At 41.3% G+C, this 27,757-nt stretch overlaps 2 protein-coding genes, 1 long non-coding RNA gene and 1 other non-coding gene across 5 annotated transcripts; 2 read left to right on the plus strand and 2 right to left on the minus strand.

Moving 5' to 3' along the window:
- Window positions 1-1,697: 1,697 nt before the first annotated feature.
- LOC135489736 (transcription factor LBX1-like) lies at window positions 1,698-15,495 on the plus strand. The gene is made up of 2 exons (XM_064775229.1): window positions 1,698-3,121; window positions 14,681-15,495. Exons 1-2 carry the CDS (start codon window positions 2,734-2,736, stop codon window positions 15,085-15,087), a joined length of 795 nt encoding a protein of 264 aa, XP_064631299.1. The 5' UTR covers window positions 1,698-2,733; the 3' UTR covers window positions 15,088-15,495.
- On the plus strand, window positions 5,420-5,501 carry Trnas-uga (transfer RNA serine (anticodon UGA)). Its single transcript has one exon. It is a non-coding gene; the product is annotated as a tRNA-Ser (tRNA).
- On the minus strand, window positions 6,474-27,757 carry LOC135489737 (homeobox protein Nkx-3.2-like). Of its 2 annotated transcripts, XM_064775231.1 has the most exons (3): window positions 26,658-27,757; window positions 23,709-24,046; window positions 6,474-6,629 (listed from the first exon to the last, which is right to left on the minus strand). In XM_064775231.1, exons 1-3 carry the CDS (start codon window positions 26,995-26,997, stop codon window positions 6,615-6,617), a joined length of 693 nt encoding a protein of 230 aa, XP_064631301.1. In that variant the 5' UTR covers window positions 26,998-27,757; the 3' UTR covers window positions 6,474-6,614. The 2 variants fall into 2 exon arrangements, with proteins under 2 accessions (XP_064631301.1, XP_064631300.1); XM_064775230.1 differs by lacking the exon at window positions 6,474-6,629 and having other exon boundaries at window positions 23,266-24,046.
- LOC135489738 (uncharacterized) lies at window positions 7,965-9,923 on the minus strand. The gene is made up of 3 exons (XR_010447209.1): window positions 9,863-9,923; window positions 9,353-9,428; window positions 7,965-8,902 (listed from the first exon to the last, which is right to left on the minus strand). It is a non-coding gene; the product is annotated as an uncharacterized LOC135489738 (long non-coding RNA).

Here is a 27,757-nt window from a genome sequence, read left to right on the forward strand (position 1 = left end):
CATCAGAATTTCCACAGTTGATATAAATAAATTGACACAGTGCACAAGGAATGCATTGTTGTCGCTACTAGTCTTGATGCTAATTATCCTAGTCCCGGTGCAATGTCATTTGATATTTCCCAAGATGGGTTAACAAATTATTTTACACCACTGTAAAAACTAAATGAAAAGATAACACTAATTACCGCTATGGACAAATGGTTTCCACGTGTCATGCGTGAAAGAGATCGTTGTGTCGGACAGATGACATTGGTGATAATCTCATTGGCGAGGGATGACATGTCGTTCATTATCAATGAGCATCTGGCGCCATCTGATGACATTGTCACAGAGACCGTTTACCGATGACAATTGATACAAGGTGCGGGTAGGCAAGGAGAGATTGGTTTCATATTGGGGTCATCACAGCGACACCATGCCTTTGACGATATATGCCACCTTTCGGGTATATTTGGGGCGATTTGGGTAAGGAAGGCACACTGACATCTGATTGGTTGTAAGAAAATGACGTCCTACATCGATGCTGTTCAGGTCTTAGCTGCTATAAGACGGTGCGGTTTATACAAACTTTGTAGCGTGATTACAGGCTAGAGCGAGCGCTCAGTTTGAGAACTTTGAAACCGCAACTTTTGATACGACGAGAATGGGAATGGTGACGTCATTTGAACTCGAGCCAATCACATGCCGATAACAAAGTTTAGTCACAAATACCGACACTTCTTAGTATCACATTAACATCTCTGATTTGTTTTCTTTCCTGCTCGATATAATTGTTGGTGACAGCGCGATCAAATGAGATGTGCAACAAAAAGTTAATTGGAAGTAAAACAAAAAGACACGTTGTTTTTTGTGGCCTTTAAAACAAGCTTCAAAGGTTTATGTGTAAACACTCATCGAAAACAGAATATGCTGTTACAATAAATCTCGCGTGAATCACGCATGAACGAAAAAGAAACATGTTAAACCGAGGAAGAGGCGACAAATGTTTAGTGTGAAATTTAGTAGCTTTATTAACTTCTTGACAGTTGGTGGAAATGCTTAGCAAAACTCTCCAGTAGCACAGTTACGATTCGTGCGTGTGAATCTTTTGTTTCAATAGTAGTGTTGATTTGACTTTGTTGTGGAGAGTTTGCCCTCACCACGCTCGCTCTATTTGTAAACTGACATGTTGATCCAGGAATGCAATTGCTTTGAGAAATAACCTGGGGCAAAGTTGTTACAAGTCTGTATGGGGTTCGTAATGGAGAACATCGTTTCTTTATGATGTATTAGCTTGTCAAAATGAGATGCACATGGATACGACCTCGGCTACAAGCTATTTCAACCTCGCCGCAAGGGGTGGGAATAAAAATGAAAAAAGCAACAAAAAATAATAATTCTGTTACGTTAACCAATCAGAAACTAGACACAAAATGACGTGATTATTTGATAACAAAATGATAAAAATATGTTTAAAATATCATTTTTAAACAAAATTTGACTATTTCAAGTGAGCAGAGTGTTTCTGTCGATTATAAATCTCATCTCTCATACCAGGAGCCGAAAGCGCATCATCTGGTTCGTCCCCGTAGGTGTTGTTGTTGATGATTTTGGCAAGTGCGCGCAACATGAGGAGCAGGCAAATGATGCTGCACGCTAGCGGGATGGACCACGCATGGGCAGACACGGGCATGGAGCAACCCCGGGGGCCGCGCTGATCCACTGGGATCATCTGCGCAGATCGCATCTGTGTACCTTAATTCTGCCCGGAGCTGTGACATTGTTATTACACCTACAACAACTCTCCTCTTGATTATGCACTTCAAGTGTCTAAAGTGCCCGTCTCACCTCTCATCGCAGTAAATGGGTAAGCTACCCGCCGTTAAACAACGCTTGATGAGCAGGTTAGAGAGTATCGTTGTGTGGCCTCGCTCTCGTCTTTTAATGTTGTTGTATAAACACATGATGTATTTTAGTATCCCTCGGAGGGGGTCTAGAGCAGAGGGAATGAGAGAGCCCCTTAAGTCTGGACGCTGATTGGTCAGGGAGGATTATATCTGATTTCACGCGCTGGGACTCATTCATATCTGATCAAGACAAGATCATATCAGTTGTAACCATTTCTCCAGCATCCACGTGTGGCTCGTCTTCTAATTACCACTGTTTACCCGGTAAATGATTTGACACATTAGAGCCAGTAGCGACACTGGATCTGTCCGTGGACTATCTCACAGCTGAAAAACGTGTCAAAAGCGCGAGAAATCTAGGACAGTGTCACGCTTGACATCCTAAAAGTCTGATGCGGTGCCCCGGCCTGCCCTAGGCCGTATTTCTCATCAATTTTTCTGTTAGAGCATTTCATTGCATACATAGGCGAAGGCGGAGCAGCATCTTTGTATTATATGGTTAGTTTTAGTCAAACTAAAGCAGGGTTTCAGTGGACGCGGGAAATCTCAAAGTGAAAGCAAACGGGAAAGAACGTCATCTCGGCCGTTGCAACATTCTTCCTCAAGGAAAATATCGTCAAGGGAACCGCATTCCATATCATTTCAAAGGATCGACACAGGAAGAGGACATATTCAACCACTGAACTAAAGGAAAGGACCTTACTCGATCTTCTTCAGAGAAATGCATTTTGAGCGTATAAGCGGGTAAATCAAGGAAGGCGTTTGATACTTAAAAAGGAAGAACAGGCAATTTCTTCAAAACAATACACGACCTCATCTTGAACATCGGTGACAATTTTGATTCAAGATGCCACGTTTGACAAACATTCACGAGGACTCTCCGCACGGTTACGGACCAATTCGAAAACTGGCCATGGTTCAACCGCCCAGGAATCCCGAGAAACCACTAACTAGCTTTACAATCCGTGATATCTTAAATATTCCTTCCCGAAAATCGGACAAAAGTGGGACAAGATCACGAGAATTCCAAGTGGGGATCGTTCGGCCGTGGAATCTCAGTCTAAAGGACCAAAAACGCGAAAGAGACTGGGAGTCGGACGAAGAAATAGACGTTGTTGACGAACCGTTTAAACCTCAGCTCCGGGGTGGTGGCTTGATGTCGCCGTTGGACGCACTGCTAAGGATGGCAAATAAGACTTTTGAGGGGTTGAACAACGGGGGAGATATTGCACATGGTAAGTAAAGTACAATTGCATTTATTTTATCATTTTTATCAGAGATGAAGTAGAGAATACCGAAAAAGCATTGCCGTCATCTGACGGGGATGCCATAATGGATATGCGCTTGTATTGTTATTAACATTTAGGGTCAAATACTAGCAATACCTATTAGGAATCGGACAGGTTTCTCTATAGATACGTACGTATATTGAGCAAATCCCTTGTCTTTTTACTGAATAAGAACCCTGGCTTCTCTATGAAGTATGTCAACCCGTAGTCTATAAAGGCGTAAGAACACTTTTTCTCGTCATCTTCGGGCCGCAATGCAAAGTTGGACATCATATTGACACCATATTCGACTGCTGTTGACAGTTCATTTCAGAAAGAACCAAAAGCGGATAAAAATACTTCTATATATAGCATATCTTAAAATTGCCGTGTTGGAGGACACGCTGCTTCCTGACACATAATGATATTTAATTGTCTTTCTTCCAGGAAAGCTGTTTCGTATTGCAGGTGAGGAGATCTGCTGAAACTAATCTTTTTAAATTTTTAAAATCTCTTCTTCTTTTCAACAGATTAATATTGTTGTATACTACATGAAGTACAGCAGTCAAAAATTAATATTAGTTTGTCTGTTGGCATATTTAAAAAATGAGCGAATCGTCAACTACATTTGCAGGAAATTTGGACAAGACATGTACATGTATATGGGTTCTTTCAACGTTGATTTCGTACTATTGAATGCGAATCCGGCCGTTGCTTTTCTGGCTATCTCAGCAGCATGTTTTCGCTTTTCGGCCACCGATTTATGCTTAAAATCTCTCTTGCTATAGATGGTAACATAAAGATACAGGGAAAGGTGCAGATACAAAAACAAGCTACTTTTGGACAGCCTAAGGAGGCGCTCAGAAGAATAATTGTAATGATGGCAAAATTCGATTATCCATTGTTGAGGTAATAAGATTGGTGGCGGGTTATTAGAGTTGTTACAGCCTCTTACACCTGATCTTAGAGAAGATTATATTGGGAATCAGGAAAGAGATTAGGTGGTTGCTAACAACGATCAATTTCAATAATCTTAACTGACAAACATCGCTTGATGCTGTGGACCTATTTCGTCTTAGAGCATAAGGACAAAGATGAGGACCATGATACATGTGCATGTATATACGTTTTCAAAAATACACAAATATTACAGTCTCTAAACGAAAAATTAATGATATTACGTCACCGATTCACAAGTTCACCGTTATCTAACCTCCAAATCCGACTGGCATTTTGCTCAAATGATGCAAAAATATTCATTAAACCATATTTTAACGATCGTATCACCATCATTTTCGGCGTTGCAAAAAAAAGTTATGGATATTGGGAGTCCGAATAGTGGTATTTGACTATGATCGCTCTCGAGAGACTAATTAGGCCTCATCATTTTTCACTGAGTAACAAAATATACTGGCAATAATTTTCATCTTACAGATGATATACACATACATGTTGGTCTAAATAGACTGAAATTAAAATTCAAATGTCAAAGGAATTGGAGAAATCGATGTTTATGTATCAATCAGTTTGAACAAGCGCGGATAATCATGCATAGAAGAGCAAGAGTGATAAATGATCGTGTTAGCATGATCCAGTTGGCGCCGTCTGGACAAAAAAAACTAGTATTTACAGGATAATTATCATGAAAAATGGCTCTTTAATTGTAAGATATGATCTCTTCTGAAGACAAACAACATACATCATAACTTAAGCACTGTGCAAATCATCCCACGAAAACATTCACTCATCCTTAGAGATTTACCCAAACTACTGCTGATATACAATTCTTAAAACTTTCAAAAGTAATTTGACTCAATAAAGACAGGCCATGACTTCTATCTTTAACTTTTCAAAGATCGTGAGAAATCCCAGTTAAACATTGAATTGATCTGGTGTTACAGAATATTCAACTCTGCCTGGCTAAAAGTATCAATATATTTGTACCATAACAGCACATTACCGGAGTTAAACTAATATTAACCGTGGTCTATTCCTTTCACACGAGCCAAGGTATAAAGTGGATGTCGGCCCCTGGGAGGGAACTTTCCTCAGGTGAGAAAGAAGGGAGGTTCTCATGAGATCCTCGCTTAAACAACCCTTAAACCCGGAGGCACGATCGATTAGTGAGTACCCCATAGTGATCGACTATCATTAGCACTGTTTTCGAAATCAGTATCAAATCAGCCACGGTTTATTCTTTGAATGTCTCAGAAAGTAGCATACCCAGGTTTCAATTAAAATACAAATGTACATTTGGCATGTGTAGCTGCGATGGCCGAGTGGTTAAGGCGTTGGACTTGAAATCCAATGGGGTCTCCCCGCGCAGGTTCGAACCCTGCTCGCAGCGTGACTTTTTTTCGACAAAGACATTCTCTGTGACAACATAACTCCCCTCTTACTCGGTTTAATATTAAACTTTCCTCAAACATTGTATTTTCCTTTCATGATTGAAGACTCATTCAGCCTCTTTTTTACTTTGTTCAGATTCAGGGCAGATTGGTGTCCTTTTTGAAGCAGTGACGACGTATTTTGGGCCAATGGTGATGGACAACGAAACAACACTCAATCGTGTTAAAGATTCTCATCAATTCGGGCATAAAATACAAGCATAACATTACCAATAAATTAATTAAAAACTGAGATTAACGTCTGAGGTCTTCAGGTTACAAATCATTGAGTTGCAATGGTGATCTTTGAAAGGCACCGTAAAAGTTAAATAGCTTCCCATCTAATGGCGTATAAAAAGATGGATACAATCTTTATGAGAAAGCGTGTTGAAATCATTACTTGGGAACGCCACCTTAATGAGTCGGTTGTCTAATGTCCCGAGGGCTTGAGGATTCTACGTTTACCGGTGTGATGATACTACCGAGGGTGGCTGCCCGATAACGGCGAACTTAATATTGTTAGTTTACGATGAGAAACACTCCACCTCTCATCATGTCAACAAAACAAGCAGTCTGACAAGAAACAAACAACTTAAAAGTCATCCAACCTGGAGATGAGATGTATACTCTTATAAATCATGCCCAGTTACATCGCATCCAAGTTTATCTTCTGGTTATTGGGGACCATATAAGTTGCTTTCTCATCAGAACATGATGACGACCGTAGGCCAATATCGCGTGTGAAATATATAACATTATTCTATGGGAAAAACATATTGGAAAATGCGCATGCTGAGGATTTTAACAAATTAAGAGATCACCTCCCTGAGAGAATTTTAAGGGTTGAACTCCCTGACCCCTGATCACAATCTCCATGACAATGTGTAAACATCCCACTCGAAGTGAGGCGTCAATAATGACACGTGCTTACACACCTCCGAGGGATACTTGAGAGCAGCGTCACGCCAGACGATCTCCACCTGTAGTCACAATCAACTAAGTCATCATCTTGTCAACTTTCTGCGTCCTTTGTCTTTTTTCCGTTTGACATTTTCCGAATCGCAAACCTTTCTTCAGATGTATGAGACCTAAAAGACAAAATCAGCTTTTATAGTACTTATACTGAAAAACATCTAACATTGCGTTGATATTACGACAGGTAAATACCCTGGGAACAAATTCAACTCCCCTGAACCTCGCTGGTGGATTGCAATTAAGCAAATTCTGGTGACGTAATGCACATAATGTGATGATATAACATAGCGTATCAAAGGGAGATATGCATTCTTCTACAACGCTAATTAATAAAGCTAACTAATACATGTACTATGAATGAATCAGACTGGGTTTATTTCTATATGATGGCATTTTCATTGCTGGCATATTTTTTGGCGTTAATCAGCACTTTGATCGTCCTCAGTGAATCACAAACTCGTCATTAACGAATTCCTGCCTGCTTGCTGATTAATTAATCATTCCTTAAGTATGACCAGAAGAAAATGCTTATACCTACTCATGATACAAGCCTCATCAGAAAATATAGTGTTACGGAAAGAAGTTCATAGAGGAAAACGTTGTAGCAGTGTATACGATAGTTTATGGTTTCAGATGAAAGTTGATGTTAGCGTCATCGAAAGCAGCTCCCCACGCCTTTAGCTAATTTCTCTTCTATTTTGCTGATTTTGTATTATTGCTTTTTATCGACAGTTTTGGAGCTTTTCCTGGGATATATCATGTAATATTATTCATGAATATGTTTTCGTGACTAATATTATAACTAACATCATAAAACAATAAAACATGGTTTCTTACTTTTCCTGGGAAAATTATATTTAGGAATTCGGGCAAGGGTTCATCAGAGGGCACTTGGTACAGATTTTCTTGGGCAATATGAACAGATCTACCTTACCCAAACTGGTATTATGATTAGCTGTAAAGCTCAGGTGCAAATGTACTCATGTGTGGCCCTCGGGCGGGGTTGTATCTCTTTTTGCCGTAAGGTTGGCTGAAGACGGGTAAGAGGGGGTGCTATAGTCATAGACCGTAAAAATATAAACGTCTTATCATGTTTAGCTTTGATAACCCACGGTGAGTTAATAATGAAAATAAGAACGTTACAAGTTCGTGAGATATCATGGGAAAGTCAAGAATATCATTTCTCTTCGGAGATGAACCAGCAAATCGTATTTTGCGATTGATTTGATCCGCAGTGCTTGGGAAAATTCCTTGAGATGAGGGTTTGATGTGAAATTGATAAAAATTGTGCAAAGATTACCCATTACACGTATGCCAAATTGAAATGTATTCAAGCTGATATTTATTTTTGATGCACTTAACATGTATATTCCCTAAATAGAGTTTCCAGATCCTGATTCATAAAGTTCTTTCAGATATTTTCTCACTGAAACAGATTGAAACTGAAATCCAGAAGGTTTTGGTTCTGGCTGACGAAATTGCAATTACCATAAAACAAAGTGCGGAAACGGGCCCCGGCGACCATTTTTTGGCCGTCAGAGTACAATATTGGTGCAATTAACAAGGTGATTGTTTAGGCCTAGAGTCAGTGGACCAAAATAGAAGGCAATTACAAGAAAGATAACTGGTCAATATAACTGGAGGGGAAGTCTAGGACTGATTGGGACAGCTGGTCTCAACCAACATCGCCGGGTCGTTAGTTTGTTTCATGGTTTCCAAGGCCAAACCTATTTTAATTTTGGGTATACGCTCCTCAAGGACAGCAAAACTTGCGATGGTACATAGTCGAACGCAGATTACCGCGAACCAGTCTACACCATTGACCTCATTTTGGCCGGAGTAGGCTAGAAATTGGCAAGAAGCCCTCTCACGGCTAAGGAACTCTTACAGATTGGGAATGTTCAGAAACCATATTTTGAACAATTCATTCTAAAAAATCTGCGTAAGATGTTTTTATCCGGGCTGAAACTTCTGATTCTCCTTTCAAAAGTTTCAGTTCGTCAACCACCTCGGCACTGGAGAGGAGTCTGTCCGAACAAAGAAAATCAACTTGTCGGTGCCTCAGTTTCTAAATTGTTTTGTAACCTTCTCCTGTAGCAATTGCTCGCTTGATAATGAAGCAGCATTTACTGCCAGCGGTAATTACTGGTAAGTCGCTCACAGCTGCAGCCAGCCACTCATTTGTCTTACAGAGAAAAACAAACACATGGAGGCATTTAGCAACTCAAACACTGTTCCAAAATGCATGGATTGAATCTTTTTTACGAAGATGCAAAGTTTTGGCGTATTTCGGCATAGCCCAATTCGCCTTCTGTTCGACCGCCGACGGAGTGCATGGCCGTGAAAGTTGATAGTTTCTCTCCTTCAAGCTGTCGTATTCATCAGTCTGAAATGTATAAGCGTTTTGTTTCTCATATATGAATTCACTCAAACTTTAGCAGATCGAAGTACAGAAGGTTTGAATTCAGCCTCAAAGGTCCCAGGTTTCTAACTTCATGCTCCTTGCGGGTGATAAAGACTAGTAAGTGCTTTCCTTTTAGGTTTGTACAGAGATGACAAAGGTAAATGTACATTTGCAAGAATGTTTCAGCGAAAGCATTAGTGTTTGTTAATATCAGCCACTGTCTTAGTTGTTTGAAACCGAGTGTAATAGAGTCTGAGTAAGTTCATGTTGTTCTGAGGCCAAAGAAACCAGGGCATGTGCGAAAAGCTATTTAGGAACTGTCAGAAGTCATTATCACGAAAGTGACAGATTTGGTAGGCCTGCACATATCGGATGTTCACAGGGATGAGGTGTAAACTGCTTTGTAAATGAGAACTCTGATCTAATACTCACTTGAGGGTCCTCAAAGGAATATTCATGAGCAAACATCGTTAAATCTGTACCCGATTGTTTTTAGGGAGGCACTGACCTATAAGTGAAAGAATAAGCCAATGACAACACATTTCCTACATGTATAAAGCTAGAAGAGTTACCAGGCTCATCTATATGGACAGCAAGGATCGCTGGTCTAAAATGGACTCAATAAGGCTCCGAGTGAAGTATCAGAATATGGCCCACACCTTGCCACGAATGGGCCATTGGCTTAATTGCACGAAGTCAGTAGTTGTCTCTTTTCTCTCCGTCTTTCTGCAGCATTCATCCTGTGATGGAAAAAGCGATAGAGTTGCACCAACTGGTTAAAAACTGGCTAACCAGGGTGCTAATTGAGAATTTCTCCTCTGATCATTTGCTACTTATGGCGGCAGTTGTTAGTGTAACTAATTAACTCAGCTTCCAATCATTATAGTGCAGGTTTAGGGTAGCTCGTTAATGTTATACTAGTACTTTAGAAGTGCAACATACCTGGTGTCAATATATCAACCTCGTTCACGGTGTTACAAGCTGTTGATCTCCGTATTTCAACTGCTGTGGAAAACAAAATGATACGTCATCCCTTGTGCAGAGAGGAATCTTCAAAATAATTTTCATCGAAGTTCCTTCATTTTTCGACCAGCAACCTTGCTAAGAAATTGGTGAGAATAATTGGATTTGGTGTGAAACGGGAAAAGGCTTCATGTCTCACCACCCATTCACAAATTTCGAAGCCAAATTTCGTTGTCCTTGTTAGGTTTACTGCCAATGGCTCCTGTCTATCACGTCTGCCTTTGTAGGGGTAACAAGACCCTCAATTGACGTGATGGACGAGGAAGTACCAACAAGGATAGCTACACATTGATACAGGGGTAATGAGGAGGAACCATTCGGTGGAATAGACCGAGGAACTGTCCACCCTTACGTTGTTAAACTCACCGTACTCAGATGTGCATAATATTTTCGGTATATGTGGAATTTGTTCATCGGGTCGGAAGTGAGATGGACTGTTGAGATGGTTAGCACTTGTGCCTCGTAAATCCTCGTTAATGACTAAGATAATGAGTTCTGTCTTGAGGAAATAACTAAGAAACTCTATCCCTACTTCGTCAAATGTTCCTAACAACGCGAAATTAGATGCCATCTCGTTTTTGACGGGTTCTGCAGGATGGGGTAGATATATTTTCGCCAGAGCAAATGTTAGGCTAATAGTTATTACAAAAGCCAGCGGGTGGGTGTGCAACGATTAGCAAAGATATGCGAAAATCAGCAACATAATAAGCTTACGCGAAACATCTTCGAAACAAATCGTGGCGCCCAACCTAGAAGAACTAGGCCATCAGTTTATATACTGAGTATGCATGTAGGGATGTGACACTTGGCCAAACTCGATCTGCTCGTATTTAAACTAGGCCATCAGTTAATGCATGTAGGGATGTGTGGCGGCTTGGCCGAACTCGATCTGCTTGCAACTAGGTCATCAGTTCATTATGTATGCAGGGATGTGACACTTGGCCAAGCTCTATCTGCTCGTAACTAGGCCATCAGTTCATATATGCATGTAGGGATGTGACACGAGATCGGTCATCATGAGGATTCTTTGGTTGGGAATCCATTAATCGTGAATTCTTCAAACAATTAGCAAACGAGCGGGCTTTATTGCCAAGACTCTCTTCCCAGTATCAAATGTGCTTTGTTTTTTACACCTCCGAAGTAGTGTTTCCTGTCAATGAGGTTGTTAGTTGATGGTTAGTAATGAAAGCTTGTATCCTTCAGCCTAAACATCTCCTCGTTATCAAAGACTAATTTACCTTCTACATTGGTGTCGTTGCACGCAAACAATGCCTAAAACTCAAGTACGTTTCATGTGTAACTCATTCATCATACATTCTATTTCTGAACATTTTGGGTGAGATGAAACGTCCAAATCCACAATCCAGTGTATGCCGGAATTCTCTCTACAGAGACTTAAGCTTTTGGATAAAATCTTTAATGATTTAAACTCAGGTTGGATTGAAACAAGGCCTCCAGGCTAGGCTATAGCTCATGCTATAAAGGATAGAAGTTAAGAAAAACACTCGTTTTTCTCTGTCACTTTCTCGATGTGATGAATCAACTATGAAATTGATATAACCGGTTGTTAGCGCGCTTGGGGGAGAAAGTTACACCTTCCGACAAAGAAGAGAGATGCTTTTTTCCAAGTTGATTATATTGTAGCTTTAAAGTGTTGAGTTGTTTATTAGGCAGGGTTGTTGTGTCAAACAGAATGATAACAAGATGGGAACATCATACGCCCGCTTACCTTTTACCACGAGTTCTCGTGCTAGCATTTTAATTAAGCTGTCTATCGCAGGCAAATATCCAATTCAGACAGGCTAAGTTCGGCATTGAGTGATTGAGAAAACAACGGAGTCTTTAGATGTCCGTGAGAAAACGTATTTCGAATTTTTTAGCAACGTTTTCGCGCACTCGCTATGTTTTATCACAGACTGTAGAAAGTCTGTCGTTTTATCATTACGGTCATCTGAGTGACTTCCAGCGGTATTGCCTCCGTAGCCTTCACCCAAACTATTGACGGGCGTTGTCTGGAAGCAGAGCAATGTCAATAGGTTGAGGGTCAAGATGAAATTGCCAGGTTGGTGTTCGCAAAGTATGAGACCTTTACCTAATGTACCTTTTAGGTAATTTAGATGGAGAAATTGCAGGCGGTGGGCAAAGCTTACGATGATTCTCAGCTTCTTTCAAAAGAACATTTGTGAAAGATTGCCACTGTCTATCTTGATACGACCTGTATAATGTATGAGCGGGGATTATAATGCCGATGATAGATGACGCTTTATGGAGATGTCACCGAGCCAGTTAAGTAATAAAGAGTGAAAGATATTATCTCTACAACAAGCTGACATTAGCTCTGTGCTTTGCGATGGTTATCGCGTATTTAAGCCCCACAGGGCAGGGCCAATTTTCCACTAAATCCAGCAATCACCCAACGCTCCATCAGCGTACTGTACAACACTCATCCATCATGGACGCAATTAACGCCAATTAACAAGCGAACGCTAGCTGGAAATTGGTTCCCTGCATACTCAAGTGAGAAAGGGAGAAAGCGGCTAGAGATTAACGTCAAATTTCGGCGATACTCTAGAGAACTGTAATTTTATGATGTAAAAAGATGGCTGGATCTTATCTATGAGAGACGGGCAGATAATGACGGAACAGCAGCGCCCTTCTCATCAATCAACGTTGAATTATTGCCATTAGTTTAACCATAAAATCTTTTTGCACTCAATTAGTTTGTGTAACATTTATTAGCTGGTCTCGAGTGGATGAGGGATACTGCCAATTACTGGGATGAGTGGCGCAGATAATGGCTAACTTGTCCTCCAGTCGACTGCTTCATGAAACAAGAAAAACTTTGTCCGAGTGGGACTTGATTGTGGCCAACACGACACTCGAAGTGATAAATATGACACAGACACAGACAATGTTATGATATAACCAATTAGACAGTTACTATATTCATTTTCTGATCCCCGGTTCTTGACGTTTCAAACGAAGGAGACAATTCGGGGGGTCATTCGATATGAAACCTAGGCCAGGTTGTTCAATGGGCGTCAGCCGAAACGTTGGCGTCAGGTTCTAACGCTTCTTTTGTAAATGAAAGTAACGATTAGTTGAGCTAACTCTGGCGTTGTCTCTAACGCCAATTGCACTGAATAACTGATTACTGAACTATTGCCGTTCAACGGCATATTTAGTCAGAGAAAATGCCTGATCAAGTCGCGCTATGATCAGGCGCCCAATACAACATCAAACGAAGAAGATACAGGAGACAGTAAAATATACTGATACATGTAGTTACACTTCGGGTCCATGGTGACAATTATGTTACAGCCAGCACCAGGGGAGATAAATTGTTGTCATATCCCCGGGGTCGTACACATGGCTCCATTACCGCCCAGCCCTCCATCAAATATAAATGGCAGTTTATTCCTCGACATTCACTTCACTAAATAATGAGGTGTAAACGCCGGAGTTGGCTTACTTGATTAGCTTAGGACGTCCCATTTGAAATTTATCAGGGTGTAGATTGAATTATCAGACTGGGATGGTTAATTGCTACCTGTCACTGGGGCGTCCGGGGATGGAGGAATTGGTGAAAAGTGTGACCAATAAAACGTATTCTTGCTAATCCGGATTTACGGATGATCTGCTGTCATATTTTTGATGTTATTATGAGGAAATATGGAGTAATTTGAGACGTTTGTGACTCATGGTGCATGTGCATGTACGTGTCCGGCCAAATGATTTGTTTGGGATGTTTCATAAAATCATGAACTGTTGACCGTCAACGCAATGTATATTCTGAATCCAAATAACAGATTAGCGCGGCTCGGGTCCAGGACTAAGGGGAGGGTACAACTAGGTACATTTGTATCATCCAATACGCGACGGTTTATCGTCTTTTACTGCTTATTGTCCGTTGTGCAGTCTTAAACCGTCATTGACTCTTGCCGGCATGTCGAGCAGCGACAACCACTTCCCCGGAGGGACCATTAAAATCATTATCGCCGATTAAAAAGATGACCCCACTAACAATCCGCCCATTCAAAGAACTAATCAAATAAGCGATGAGTAAAGTGGGCGATTGTCATCTACGAAGCGAGGAATTAGTCTCAATTGATGATGATGGATGTGTTATGTGCCAGCAATATGGCGTGAAGCTGAGATGATATCTCCACGTCGCATCTGATCATCTTGATGGGGTCTCATGCCCCGAGATGCGGATGATAACCTTTACAGGCTGTTCGACTTCATCAGCGGGAGAAGATTGATCTTCCGGGTGCTGGGAAGTGATCGTATTAACCAGATGGAGAACATTTCTAATTGATACACATTGTCCTATACAAGACATCTTTATGCCTTGGGAAAATTCGGCACAAGAGGCGCCACTGCGCCTCCTCAAACCGCTGATCTCGGCAGAAGCGGTCGATCGTCTTGCCATCAGCCCTCCCGGATCTGCTCTCGGACAATGGCTGATTTTATGCCGAGGCTGACCACAACCTTTAGTATCTTCAGCAATTACATTTTCGCCGATGCCTGCGTCTCATCGCCGCTGCTAATGGACAAACGACGGAACTTGCTTGTCTTAGATCAAGCGCTGAGCGATATTGATTATGATTTTCATTTAGGACTTGGAATATGCGGCTGTGAAATTGGTGTTGATTCCAGTCCATTCACGGTTATCTCGATTGTCTTCGTTTGTGTTCAATTGCTCCTCTTACCATTCGCTACAATTTCTCTTTTCAGATCTTTCCAAACGAGACCAAATGCACCTTTTCGGCAAGTCACAGCCGCCAAAGAAGCGACGAAAGTCACGGACAGCCTTCACTAACCATCAGATTTATGAACTAGAAAAACGGTTTCTTTACCAAAAATATCTAACGCCTGCGGACAGGGACGAAATAGCTCAGAGTCTGGGACTCAGCAACGCACAAGTGATCACGTGGTTTCAGAATAGGAGGGCAAAGTTAAAGCGCGATTTGGAAGAATTGAAAGCTGACGTCACTCATACGTCAGTTGTGAAGGATGGTGGCCCGGATGTTGTTGATGGCAAAAAGAAAGCCAAAGCGGATCAAGTTTCTAAAAACATTTCTGTCAATGTTATTGAAAGGGAGGGACTAAGTTCATCAACATCGGAATCTCCTGAAACGTAATGGTTTAAAGAAACCATATTCGGGTCTATAATATGATAATCGACTTACCGTGACTTTCATGACAGTGCACAAATTGCATAGATTTAAACAGAAAGCGTATCTTTAATATAAAACAATATTTATTGGAACATACAATGTTACCGCAAAATGGGTAATGATGAGTCGATTTTAGATCAGGATGTCTTAAATATTTTGAGCATTTGAAAAGCTTTTAAAGGTTTTTCAGCGAATACAATTATGCACGATGTTCAGCGCCCATGAACAGCGCCTCAAAACATTTAAAATGTTTCCAAAAGCGGGACTAACGACATCTGCAGATCGACATCAATGAAAGGTACATTATTCTTCATCATGAATTGTTGAAAAGGTATATGCCTTGAAACGTGTTTTAATACCCGTACATGTATACTGTGAATAAATTATAAATATATAGATATTAATTACCAGTGTTTTTTAAATTTTTTTACCAAGCTTGCATTGTCAAAGCCTGGCAGTCGCCTGGCGGAGCATCGACGCTACAAATTTTGCCGCAAAACAGTGTGATTTCGCTGCCGGTGTGACAGCGGATATAGTCCCCCTGGAGTCATAGTCCGGTAGCATTGTATTTGACCAATTAAGCAGCATGATCTATTGTACCGCTAACCCTAACCAAAACATTTAGCAATGCGGGCTATTGTTACACGGACTATCAGCCCTAGGAATAATATCCCCGCCACACCGGTATAGACGTGCGGTCAGCGAAAATTCCAGCGTGTGCAGTGGGAACTCATGTCCGTCATTGGCATACTGGGCTATAGCTTACTGATAGGACGAAAAGGAGCAATGTACTGATTTAGGAAACTGAGATGTTTCTGACCACTTGACAGCATATCGTACTCTGATAGCACCATGCAGACTTATCCTGTTGCCTGCAATACCGTTTTACCCCAAGAAGTCCAATCCCCAGCCAGTCCCTTTATGTCGGGTTATAACCTGATTTGAGCTCGCTAAAGAAAGTACATGTAAAGGACGTGACGATCTCGGAGCCTTGTGTGTCAAGATGTGTCATCCCCGTAAGGTATCCGAGAGATTGATCACCGTGATCTGTTGATAAAGAAATAAAGTTGTAAAATGAAAGTATATGCCATTGATTACTAGCTCACACTATTAATACCACCGGAGATGGACAGACTGCATATCTTAATGGACAGGTCTAGACTTTAACACAACTTGGTCTTTACGTAGCGCCATCTGGATGAAAATAGAGAGAATCATAGCTGCGCCCAGCCTCTCCCCGAAGTTGCTCAAGGATCTTGTTGCATAATTTACTATCAGAGAGTCGGAAACGCCCACATCTGCATGGACACCTGGCTATGGAACATAACCAGCCAGGTAAACATCCCCGGACGGCGAGTTATCGCCTGAATGAGCTATTCGACCCGCCGATTCGACTTTACCTCTCATTGCCGCCTTGGATCCTGACCGCTCTGTCAGTTTCACTCGAACATAGTATGTGACTGTGTGAAACGCTATTGGATGTTCGGCCACGTGGCTGGCGGCAGAGCTATAGGTCTAGATATCTCGTATACCCGTTTATCTATATACACGCCGGAAAATTTGGCTTTCGTCGCTACTTTCGACTGTCGGGAGACTGGTATGACCAGCTGGCTTTGAATTTTTAGAAGTAGCGACAACTCCATCTTCCAAGCTCGTTCACCGCTGCTCCATCTGTCGACAACGTATCACATCGCCTTTCCCCATCACATTACCGCTTGATACGATGATTTTTGAGCGACGTACAGTCGACCACGCCCAATGGACCGCCCATCACACCTGGCAACAAGACGAGAGACCTCAGTGCGAGAGAAGATCAGAGAGGTATTGATCCACCATCTCACCAGAGAGCAGGCGGAGCAGAAAGAAATGAACCATGAAGAGTCACACCCTTTCAGTGAAGGGGCGGGATGGTCAGATGGTGGTGGTATGACTGATCGGACAACAGTCTTTCTTACAGTGAGACGTAGAATGACAGTTCGCCCAGACATTCAAGATGGAAGGCCTGCTTGATTCTCGACAAGCTGGGGGAATTTATTCTCCGGGTCACTCGTTCAGCAATCGTACATAGAAATATCATATATCATTATCGTTTGGTAAAAACATTTTTTTCACCGCCTGCACAGCACATTCGCATCACCAATGCACACCGGCGCTGGCGTTGGCGGCGAGTGTGTCCAATCATTGTCCGGTATCGCTGAAAATTGGATGGACACATTTTTCTCTGTTTCCCCTATTGAAAGGTCATAGTCTCAAGAAAGCTATGTAATTGTATCACGGACTTCTATAATGCAATAAGTCTGTATGATACAAGGCCGTGATTGTATGGAGAGACTGAAATATGCGGAACAAAGAAAAACGTTACATCGGCTCTTGTAACCAAACCATAACCCTGTACATCGAACGTATTTTTCTATCTTGGTAAATCAAATTATTGCAATTCCAGGACTTCGCTTCTCGTCTTTGCGAATGGTTTTTTTAAAGTAAATTTCACCTACACTATTCCCTCATACGTCGTTTCAATATCTCCGATCTATGCATTGTTAAGTTTCAAAAAAGCGAAAACATAATCGTCATCAAAAATATAACTGATGGGTAGCAATATATAGTCTAACCTTTTCTATCAATTATACAAAGCAGTCATTGAAATTGACTTAGATTGCAAGTTGTGAAATTACATGTGTATTTTCAATTGCTTGAATTGGGAACGATAACTTTTGCGACGACGCGTATACTGTTGTTTTTACATTATTAATATGATCGCTTTGTATTTCGATTACAATTAATTAATTGGGTAAAGAAAATGAGACAAGGCAATGTTTTCCTCCAGAAAAACTTTTCAATATATTGTATAATGACAATATGGAGGTACAATTACTGTAATTGTAATAAGTCATTCTCAACATGGTGCAAGCGGGCATTTAGCCTGAAGTTACATTCAACAATTAATCCACGACTCTGAACATACAGCCGCCAGAGATGCGGCAGTGGTGCCTTCTGTTGTCTGTGACTTTTTGCGCAGCTTCTGTTCCGGCCCTCGCATCGATTCCGCTAAAACACATATGAAATGACCTTTTAGTTACATTTAGACACATCCCTCGTCTAACTAATTGAAAATAATGCTTCTTTTTGGCGAATCGTTTCCTGTATCAAAGCAGAAACGCAACATTCAGTAAAAAACGCTGTTAAGAATGGAAACGTCATTTGTAACAAACCAGATGCGATGCCCCAAAGTGATTTCTATTGTCCAAGAAAATAGCAAACACCTATTAGAGAAGAGATTTTGGGTGCGATAATTATTTTTGGTGTGATATCAAAAATTGACTCCAGGCCACCTGCCTTTCAAATATATCTTTTCAAGACAAGTTAACATACATTGTCTCCATAGAAAACACCCATTAGCTACTCGCTGATGCATTTTTACCTCCAAAGTTAGATTGCCGCTTGCTTTCGCCGACTAAAGACGTTATTGTTCCCGAAGCATTAGGAACCTTTCCGGAAAAGTATCCTTCCAGTTTCACAGAACACGAACAAACGAAACCTGCGAAAAAGTCACAATAATACCAACACGCACAATACGTTTCAATCGTCCTCCCATCACCTCCTGTCCTTTCATCGCTAAATACTTTGCTATTGTCAAATAGAGAACATCATTCCACCCGTTTTATGGGATTTTTTCATATTTTTCCAAAAACGGCACACCATTTTAATTGTTCAAGTCGCTTAGCTCTGACTTCTACCACTCACTTTCCTTCCACGCTTTGTTGGTTTTTGACTCATTTTCTATCATCTTGTAGTTAATGACCATCGGGTTCAACTAAGGTACAGTATTCATAATCATTGAAGAAAGAGCTCAATACCTTTTCATCTGAAATTCATTTGCCGCGATTCACCTCAAAGATGTCTTCGGAGATAATGTAAACGCTTTCTAAGTCTTGAATCGCTATGTGCTTTATCAGAAACGTAAACAAAACGCAATTTGTATCGAGTCTCTCACCCGGTTCCAGGAGTAAGTCAGCACTCTGCGTGCGTGCAGCTGAGAGACATGCATTTTCGTTAGGGATTTAAGAGAGGAGGCCCCTCCCTTCGAGTGCTGTACGCGGGGCGCCGCTGCAAAAAGAGGCGAGTTCAGGTCAATCCTGAAGATACAATAAGTATACATGTACCTAGATTCGAGGCCGGTAGTGGTATATGGAAGACCGTAAGAACTGTCTCCAGAAACTTTGAAATTGACATTCTCTAAGATGCGATTTCAGAATGTACCTGGCGGCATCATAGACACAGGCGGAAAGTTCATTCGAATTGTTCTCGCGTACAATAAGACCATGCATTTAACGATCCCATTACGCAGCCTTTAGGGCCATTATAGCATGCAAGAGCTTGGAGGGGCATGGATAGAGGAATGTTAGAGTGGTTACAATTAAGACATCGAAGTTTCGTTGCAGCTTTTCCTCAGATTGTTGTCGAAGAAGAACTTTCCTCAAGACGTTGACACTTATTTCTATAGATGATCCATTAAGTTAAAAGGTCATGTGTAATGCCTGAATGCCCATCGACAGGAATGGCTCCTGCTCATTCTCACGTTTCCCTCATAATCTTTCGTTCCTGTAGAAGGTTTTTCTACTGTGAGACGACTATATATAGTTATAGTTACATTTAAACTGCTCAATCGATAGTCTCTCCGGGTTAACTTTTCTTTTCTTTGTACAGTAGATACTTCCGGTGTGAGTATTGATGGAAAAAGCCGATCAGCTGTGGTTTATTTAATGATTCCTATCTTCAGAATACTAGACATGATATCAATTATCCAGTGACGATTCTCCATGACTCGTAAAATCACTTAATATTCCATTATGTCTTGTTTCATCACGACACCAGTGCTTATTACACTATCACCGCCATGTCGACATCAATCTTATCAATTGCCTTCAGTGGCAATTGGTAAAGCGACAAGTAAACCATCTTAAAGTGACATCCGTATCGGACGTGGGCCGTTAGCCTCCGCTCGTGGATAAATGGCCTGGCGAGCGGCTGACATGGCCCCACTGTCCCCGGGAGTGTCCCCTCTCATGTTCGAAGATACTCGCTTCCGGTGAGGGAAAAAGCGTTCCAGTGTCGCCAAGCTTGCACCTGTAATCTGCGTGTAAGTTATCACCTATTCCCGTTCAACGCTATTTCTTTCCCGTTGAACGGGAATTGAATTCCTCACATCGAATCATTTAATCATCTTGCCACCATGGCTTTCGCAACACAGCACAGCATCATGAGCGTAAGGGTGTGAATCTACTGACCGGAGCCCAAAAATGCCGAAAAAAAGAATTATAAAATTGACTGGTGACAGGATTCGAACCCACTTCATAGGGCATGCCAGTCCGACGCTCTATGCTCTCGGCTAACGCGGCACAATTGCTCAATGATGTTCGACTACTTAGAGGAGTTTGAATAAACCTTCTTTCAACCATTTACAGAGTTGTTATATGTTAGAAAACTGAATTGTATAAACACTTTACAAACAAATTCATTAACGGACCTATACTTCATGTACAATGATAAAAAAATGATCAAAAGAACGTGTTTTGATTTCCCTCATAATTCCAAGGATGGAAGTGGGTGACATTTCGACCAATGTTCCTTTAAAAGGTTTCTTATCATTTCACTGTCTTCATCTCTTGGGGGAACCGAAGCCATTCTGATATTTTAACAGTCAGTAAGTGAGCGCTGCCTTGGGAAAACATTAGATAATCCGATGTGCTCCGTGTGCGAGCATCCGAGCGCATCACGCGAGATCCTGAGATGAAAAGAACCAATGAGCGGGCATGAAAATCCTCAACAAACACGAGATGATAATATCTAACATAATAACACGTCCCATTCAACACAATTGAGTAGAAACAATCAGTGTTAAGCGCAAAGCTTCCGATATTTTGTTCAGCGAAGCCTTTTGAGAACCAATCTAATCATCCTAAATGCGATCTCAAGTCAATCATAAGCTCTGTTCCGAACAATTTACATTATGAGGGGCCATTTCAATCGAGTGTTTAAGATATTTTGAAAACCATATTTGTGTCAAGATTTCGAATGTTGGACAGTGCTAAAAAGAAGTGGTCCGTTGTCTGAAGTCCTTTGGTCCTTCCGGTATAACGATTCTAGATGTCCGAGAATAGAGTCTCCTGAGGACAAAGGATTGTATAATCCTATCAATCGCAAAGGTATTGATGGTCATTGGTCTCGTTACCACGCCCATACAATAGGAAAGGAAAATTTTTCAGGGCGACATTTATGACTGTATGCATAAGCCTATACAGGTACATGTACACGTATATTTGCTCCAGAACATGCCACTGCACTTTTGTGTCGTGCATGCTCTCAGTACTTTCGTCAAAGGAAATACTAAAACTTGGACCATAGGTGTCAAACAAACTGATGAGACGGCCCATCATTTACTTTCGCAGGGTTCCCCAGAGTTGTAACCACCCATTCTTGTCGCAACAAACGCTAGTTTTGTCTCCTTCCACGCACGCCCGGAAGCCGGCAGCCACGTAATCCTCCTGGATGTCCAATTCGTCTAAGTAGTCACTTTGTTGTCAATAAGTCGTTGTGAAGTGTACTAGAAATGACTCCACTAATGGCTACTAATTAATTGAATGATACAAATCAGTGGAGGCGGAACAACCAGCCACAAAGATTTCATTCGTGCCTAGTCAGATTATCATTTTACACGCTGTGTGGTTTCGAAAGAGTGAAATATAAAAGTTTGTTGTTAGTGTTCGGAACTACGCAACATTTGTAAAAAGTTACTGAACTTTTACGAGTAACAACCTCATACACATGCAGCAATCGTATGCTCATCAAGAATAAGGGTATTTAGTTGCCCCGTTCAAATATTATTCCACGAAAGTGCATTTTCGTGGGTTGAGAAAATGTAGGCCAAGCTGAGGACAATGGCAAGACATAATGAGAGGGCACAGAATCTTTCTGGTCATAGAGTTCCTTAGAGAAGCACTTCATTGGTACTTGCACTTGCCAAACTTTCTTTTCTGAACCTTGCACAGTACTCTAATTAGAGTGACAAACGCGCAAAATATCACATTCGCAAACTACGGCGTAAGATGATTCGAAAATGAACGATTTTTAAATTGTGTTTATTGAGTTCCAGAACGTATTGTTTACATTCCAAGAAAGACTATCATAACGCTTCGATTTCTTTCGACGCATGGTTACTGTGTGACTGAAGATCGAAGATTCTCTTCACCCTCTCACTACATGCTGCTTCATGCAAACAGGGATTAGACTTTTCAGCCGAAATTCAGGTGTGCTTTTCGAGATGTCAATAAAGTTCCTTTAAGATGAGTGAATCTTTCATAACTCCTTATAGCAACGGAAGAGAAAAACCTGGTGCCATGACCTCTCAGTCACTGTCGGAATCCGCCCAAGCGGAGCGACACGCGACCAACTTAATAAGGATGCGGCCCGTGATACGGGAACATCACCACCCTATTGTGCGATATGACTCTGACACGTGCACCGCTAATCCACCTGCAATGGCCGCAGGTAGAAACCGCGCCAATATGCTAAGTTACCGCGCCAATACGCGAAGTTTCTAACAAGACTGAGGCAACAAACATAAACACGATAATGTGTTTAGCAGGCAGGTTCTCGAGATTGAGATGAATCTCAGACGAAGACATGAAAACTCCACAGTCAGACGCAAGTGCATAAAAAGGCAGATAGGTTTACTGAAAATGTGTTTTACAGACAGAAGTTGAAGTATTTCTGAGTGTTCACTGAAAGTTAGGTTTAGGTATACCTTATATCCACGTGTAAGAATGATACTTGCGTTGATAGGGGTTTAATAGTCGGACCATGTTGCCCGCTGTTACCATGTGCTCTTGAAGAATTAGCCCTTGCTACGGCACACTTAACCATAAACTCCTATAGACATTCGCTGACGGTTTTTATTGTAAGTTTCCGCGGGAATGGCGAGCAGCCGGTTGCCTTGGTAAATTTGCTCCCAGATGCGCGTAATGTTGGAGTAACTATCGATGAAACAACAGAGTATATACATAGACAGCCTCTCCGAATCATGCTTAAAGAGCAGCAAGGAAAAATGATTCTAACAAATCTTTTTCATTCAGTAATTTAATATATCGATTCAATACTTACATTAGATTATCTCTATTCATCATTCACGCATACAAGTATGGCGGCTACAAATAATATTCCAAGCTCCACATTATAACCTGACACGATATATTCTTTGACATATGCATGATACATAAGGTAACCCAGGTTTTACTCAAAATATTCCGGACCTATACTTTGTCAGCGAACCGTGGTGAGATAGGTCACCACTTTTCACCTAAACATCTCCGTGGTGAATCTCCCCTCATCATGAACGCAGTTGTGATTTCTACACTTACTGACAGCAACTTCAATCACCAGACAAACACACAACAGAGAAACAGTCATCAATGCCAGAGAAGTCCATATCACCCTCAGCTCGTGAAGGGGTTAAACAGAGGCGTGTAAAGGGGGAACACATAATTGTAGCCAGGAAGAGGTATAGATGGGTATAAAACATTTCCTACTAAGTCATTGGGCGTGTACAGTCTCTGGTTGTCCTTTACCAACACTTTTACCGCCACCTTTCGGCCGTTTGAGGGTAAGCACTGTTCCTGTTGTAGCTGCTTCCGTTTTGTTTTATAACGGCGGTTTTGGAACCAGATTTTCACTTGCGTTTCGGTGAGCTTAAGGGCCCCGGCCAAGTCGGCTCGTTCAGGCCCGGAGAGGTAGCGTTGGTGGCTGAAACGGCGCTCCAATTCGAAGACTTGGGCGTGGGAGAACGCGGCCCGGGACCGTTTTTTCCTTGGCCGTGGTCCTGTGCCGGGGTCGCTCCTTCTGTAGGAGGGTGTTTCGGCTCTTTGATCTGAAAAATAGGTAAATATTTCGAAAGGATTAGACGTTGTGTCTGACAACCACGCCCCAATTTACATCCGCAAGTGCAAGTGGTTAAGCGATGATGTTCTCTCCGTGACGAAATCATAAAGATTCTCTTTTCTGAAAAGTATAGAGTGAAAGTACATGTCAGCTTCAAAAATAAAGAAGATTGAAAATGTCACTAGGTCCACACAGAACATCACATCCAACGTAATACTTTCTCTAAGAGTTGTTCTGTGATCTTGAAAAGACATGAGCCACATCCGACAAGATCGTCTATCACTTGTTTTCTCAAACAAAAACATCTTAATAATAAAAATTACTGGTCTAATGGGCACATTAATTTCGGAGCCGCGAAGCAGAGTTACACCTGAAACATAATTTACAACACCTAAACCTAAATAGTTCTTGGAAGTTTAGAAACATTCTAAATTAATACTAGATCCTCCAGCGACCTTTGTTTATTTGTTAAAAACTCAGTTAACATGTCCAGGTGGACTTGGTAAAGCAACTTCCAAATTGAAACAAAGACTTGTTTGATGTTTATTTAGGTACGTTACGTTGCCAACCTGCACCTCTGCGGCTCGCTAGAACAATTAGTAAGTTTATCTTAGTCATTCTGATTGGAAGATTGGAGCAAATTGGTACATGCCGCAACCTCAGGATGAGGGAAGCCCGTACCGAATATCTTCAGGTGGCCCGAAAAATAACCATGGCGTGGCTCCTTCTTGTTTAAACTCTCATCTTTCTGTTAACAAGAATCATGCCTTGTCTACCTTCTACTCGTCTAAAACTCCTATTTACCGGAATAAGATGTCAATTCGCACTCAGATCGAGTGGAACCTGATTACCACCATTCCTCCTCCGCCCAATAATTAGGTCTAGTATTACCAGCGCTTAGGGCAACTTATAAACATCTAAACAGGAACTCACGAAGTTAAGAGGATAGCTAGGAAAAGTACTCAGAATATGGCAACGTGTAAATGTAATGTTTTCAGAGCAGACTCCGAGATGTGTGTTTGCCATATGTGAATCTATATACAATCCTTCCTCTTGCATGTTTCAGCACTTTCGGTTGTTGGTGTGCTATTAAACACCCCCTGGTATAACATCTTATCGAAGACTCTGAGACTGAACGTCAGGCAACATCAAGACCACCCAATTTATTGGGATAGCCAAGCCCATCTTCGTAACTCTTACTAAAAATGCTGAAAATATGTTTATCAAGGATACTAATCGAAATATAAGTGCTTATGATATTACACGAAGTGGCCAATAAGTGGATTAAGTGGATGGTAGTTTTGGTTAGAAGGAGCCCAAGTAGTAACAACCTTCTCGCGGGGTGTTTTCATAAAGTAGCCATCAGTCCATCTTGATGTAAATACGGGCGCCTTATATATTTCTCGATAAATATGAATGAACGGAATCATGGTGTTTCGCGAACGTTACTCGACTATGAATCATTTGCGACACATGCCGACCAGGGCCCGAAATCTGAAACTGATTTTGAAAATTTCCAATTATGGAAAAAAAGAATAAAAAATTCAACGATGACGACCCCATGAACTAAAACACTCAAAACGTCCCGCCTTATGGTGTTATTCATTTTGCTGAAAAACTTCTAAGGGGAGCATTTTTGTGTTGGCCCAAGAACCATTAAAAGTTCTTCAGAATCTCAAAAACTACTACTCGATGTGAGCTGAACAAGTTGTTGGAACTTCTTTCTATCAATTTTAATTGTTAATGGGGATGACAGAGTCACAGCTTAACCTGAGTAAGTCACCCTTGTCATTGCTCTTCTTACTGAGCCCCAAGCCACGCAACGCCAACAGAAGCGTTGCCGAGCAACCTGGTTTGACAGATAACGCCTTTATAACTTACCATTGTGGCATTTTAATCATAAAATGGGATAACTGCTTACGTGACTTACGGCTGTTTGCCAGGAAATTGTGTTCGGTCTTTTTGCCTGATGAGGTATGAAGGGTAAGCCTTTGAAACTGTTGCTTGCCGGGAGTGGAGTTCAATTAGTTATCAGTAATGACTTCGTTTAATCTTGGATAGTTTCAATTTGGACTATATAATTAGTAGAAATCTATGATGATACATCTAACCATGTATTCTTTGGTTGGCTGATTTATGATAGGAGTACTTCTCACTGCTTCTCACTGAATGACAAAATTACTGCTTTACATAATATCTGACAAAGAAGTTTCATTCCTCGATTTTCAGCGAAACGTGTATCAGCAACAATTTTTTCGTTTGGTACTAATTTCCAGCTTCAGTTGTTGAGACGATTTTTCCTACCAAATGATACAGTACTTTTCTTACTATCTCACATCGGTCTGAAATATATTTTACCCTATTCTCAGTTTTCCACTTGATTTCAAAATGATTCCCATTACACCGTACTGTATTTTTTTCACAGCTTCTTTTGGAAAATCACCAGATATGTAATGAAACCTCAATCTAAAAGAGTGAAAACACTAGTCATCTTACGGAGCAGAAAACTATTAGTCGAGGCTGAGCAAAAGAGTGAAGTTTCCTATCATCTTTTGAAATGGAGTTACGAAGTAGTTGAATTTACGAACAAGTCTACTTACACGTCCCGGGAATATCCCTGCTTGGCTCATCAGTTTCCACGTTCAAGTCGACCGACCTTCTGCCCTCCGTCGACCCCCTGTCCCCTCCATCCTCCACCTCCAGTGCTTCATCGGATTCCTCTTCGTCAGACAGTGCACTCAACTCCTCTTGTTGGTCCTGGTCCACTTTGTACTGCGCGAAGGGACTTCCATTCAGTGCTTTGAACCCGTTCAGGCGAGGTTTCGGCCCGACCGGGACCCAAGGTGAGTTGGGGGACGTCCGAGAGCCAATGTCCTGTACCTTGGGCTCCTTCCGCGCGAGGATACTGTTGATTGAGAACTGTGACAGCGAAGATTCCATTTCTGATTTCGTTTCAACTAAACCTTTGAAATTATTTGTTTTTTCAACATTCGCTTTCCTTTGAATTGAAACTTTTTGAGAGGCTTAATTCTCTATCTAATTCTGCAAACGTATGGATTTAGTCTGTTGTAGTCCTTTGTGAAGGATCACTTAATCGTCTTTTTATATTTCGGAAAATACAGACTTTTATGAAAACCGTGTCATTGGAACACTATCGAAAATGTTTTGTCATTTGATTCAGAATTTAACTGTTAGTCCATGAGACCTAAAGACATTCCATTTGCTTGAGCGGTCAGGGTACGGAAAATCGAAGTTAGTCAAATCCGTCCACAATTTCACCTTGTTGTGACATTAGAAATGATGTAATCCTTCTTATTGTCGGACGGTTGTTCCTTTCTTCTTATGGAAAATAAAGCAATATTCGTCTGTATAAAGAATATAATTTCGTATCCTGCTGAACGTTTTTATTGCTACTTTTTGGTAGAGGTGCAAAATATTGTTCGTACAATTTTAAAGGTGCCACAAGTTCAAAGTTTCAGTTCAAAATGCATCCTCAAACTGTTGAGACATGGGGAAACGTCATACTGAAATTCCGTGCATCAAAGAGAAACGGCACGAAAACAAGACGCGTTACCGTACACCAAATACTTTACAACTTCTCGAATGAGGTATCGAATGTTTGCACGCACAGGTGAACAACTTGCTACTTGAGAGGTGATAAACGGTCTAGCAGAGCCGGTGCGGGAAAAGACATGCCACT

Source organism: Lineus longissimus, chromosome 6 (assembly GCF_910592395.1).
Source record: "Lineus longissimus chromosome 6, tnLinLong1.2, whole genome shotgun sequence".
NCBI lineage: Eukaryota > Metazoa > Nemertea > Pilidiophora > Heteronemertea > Lineidae > Lineus > Lineus longissimus.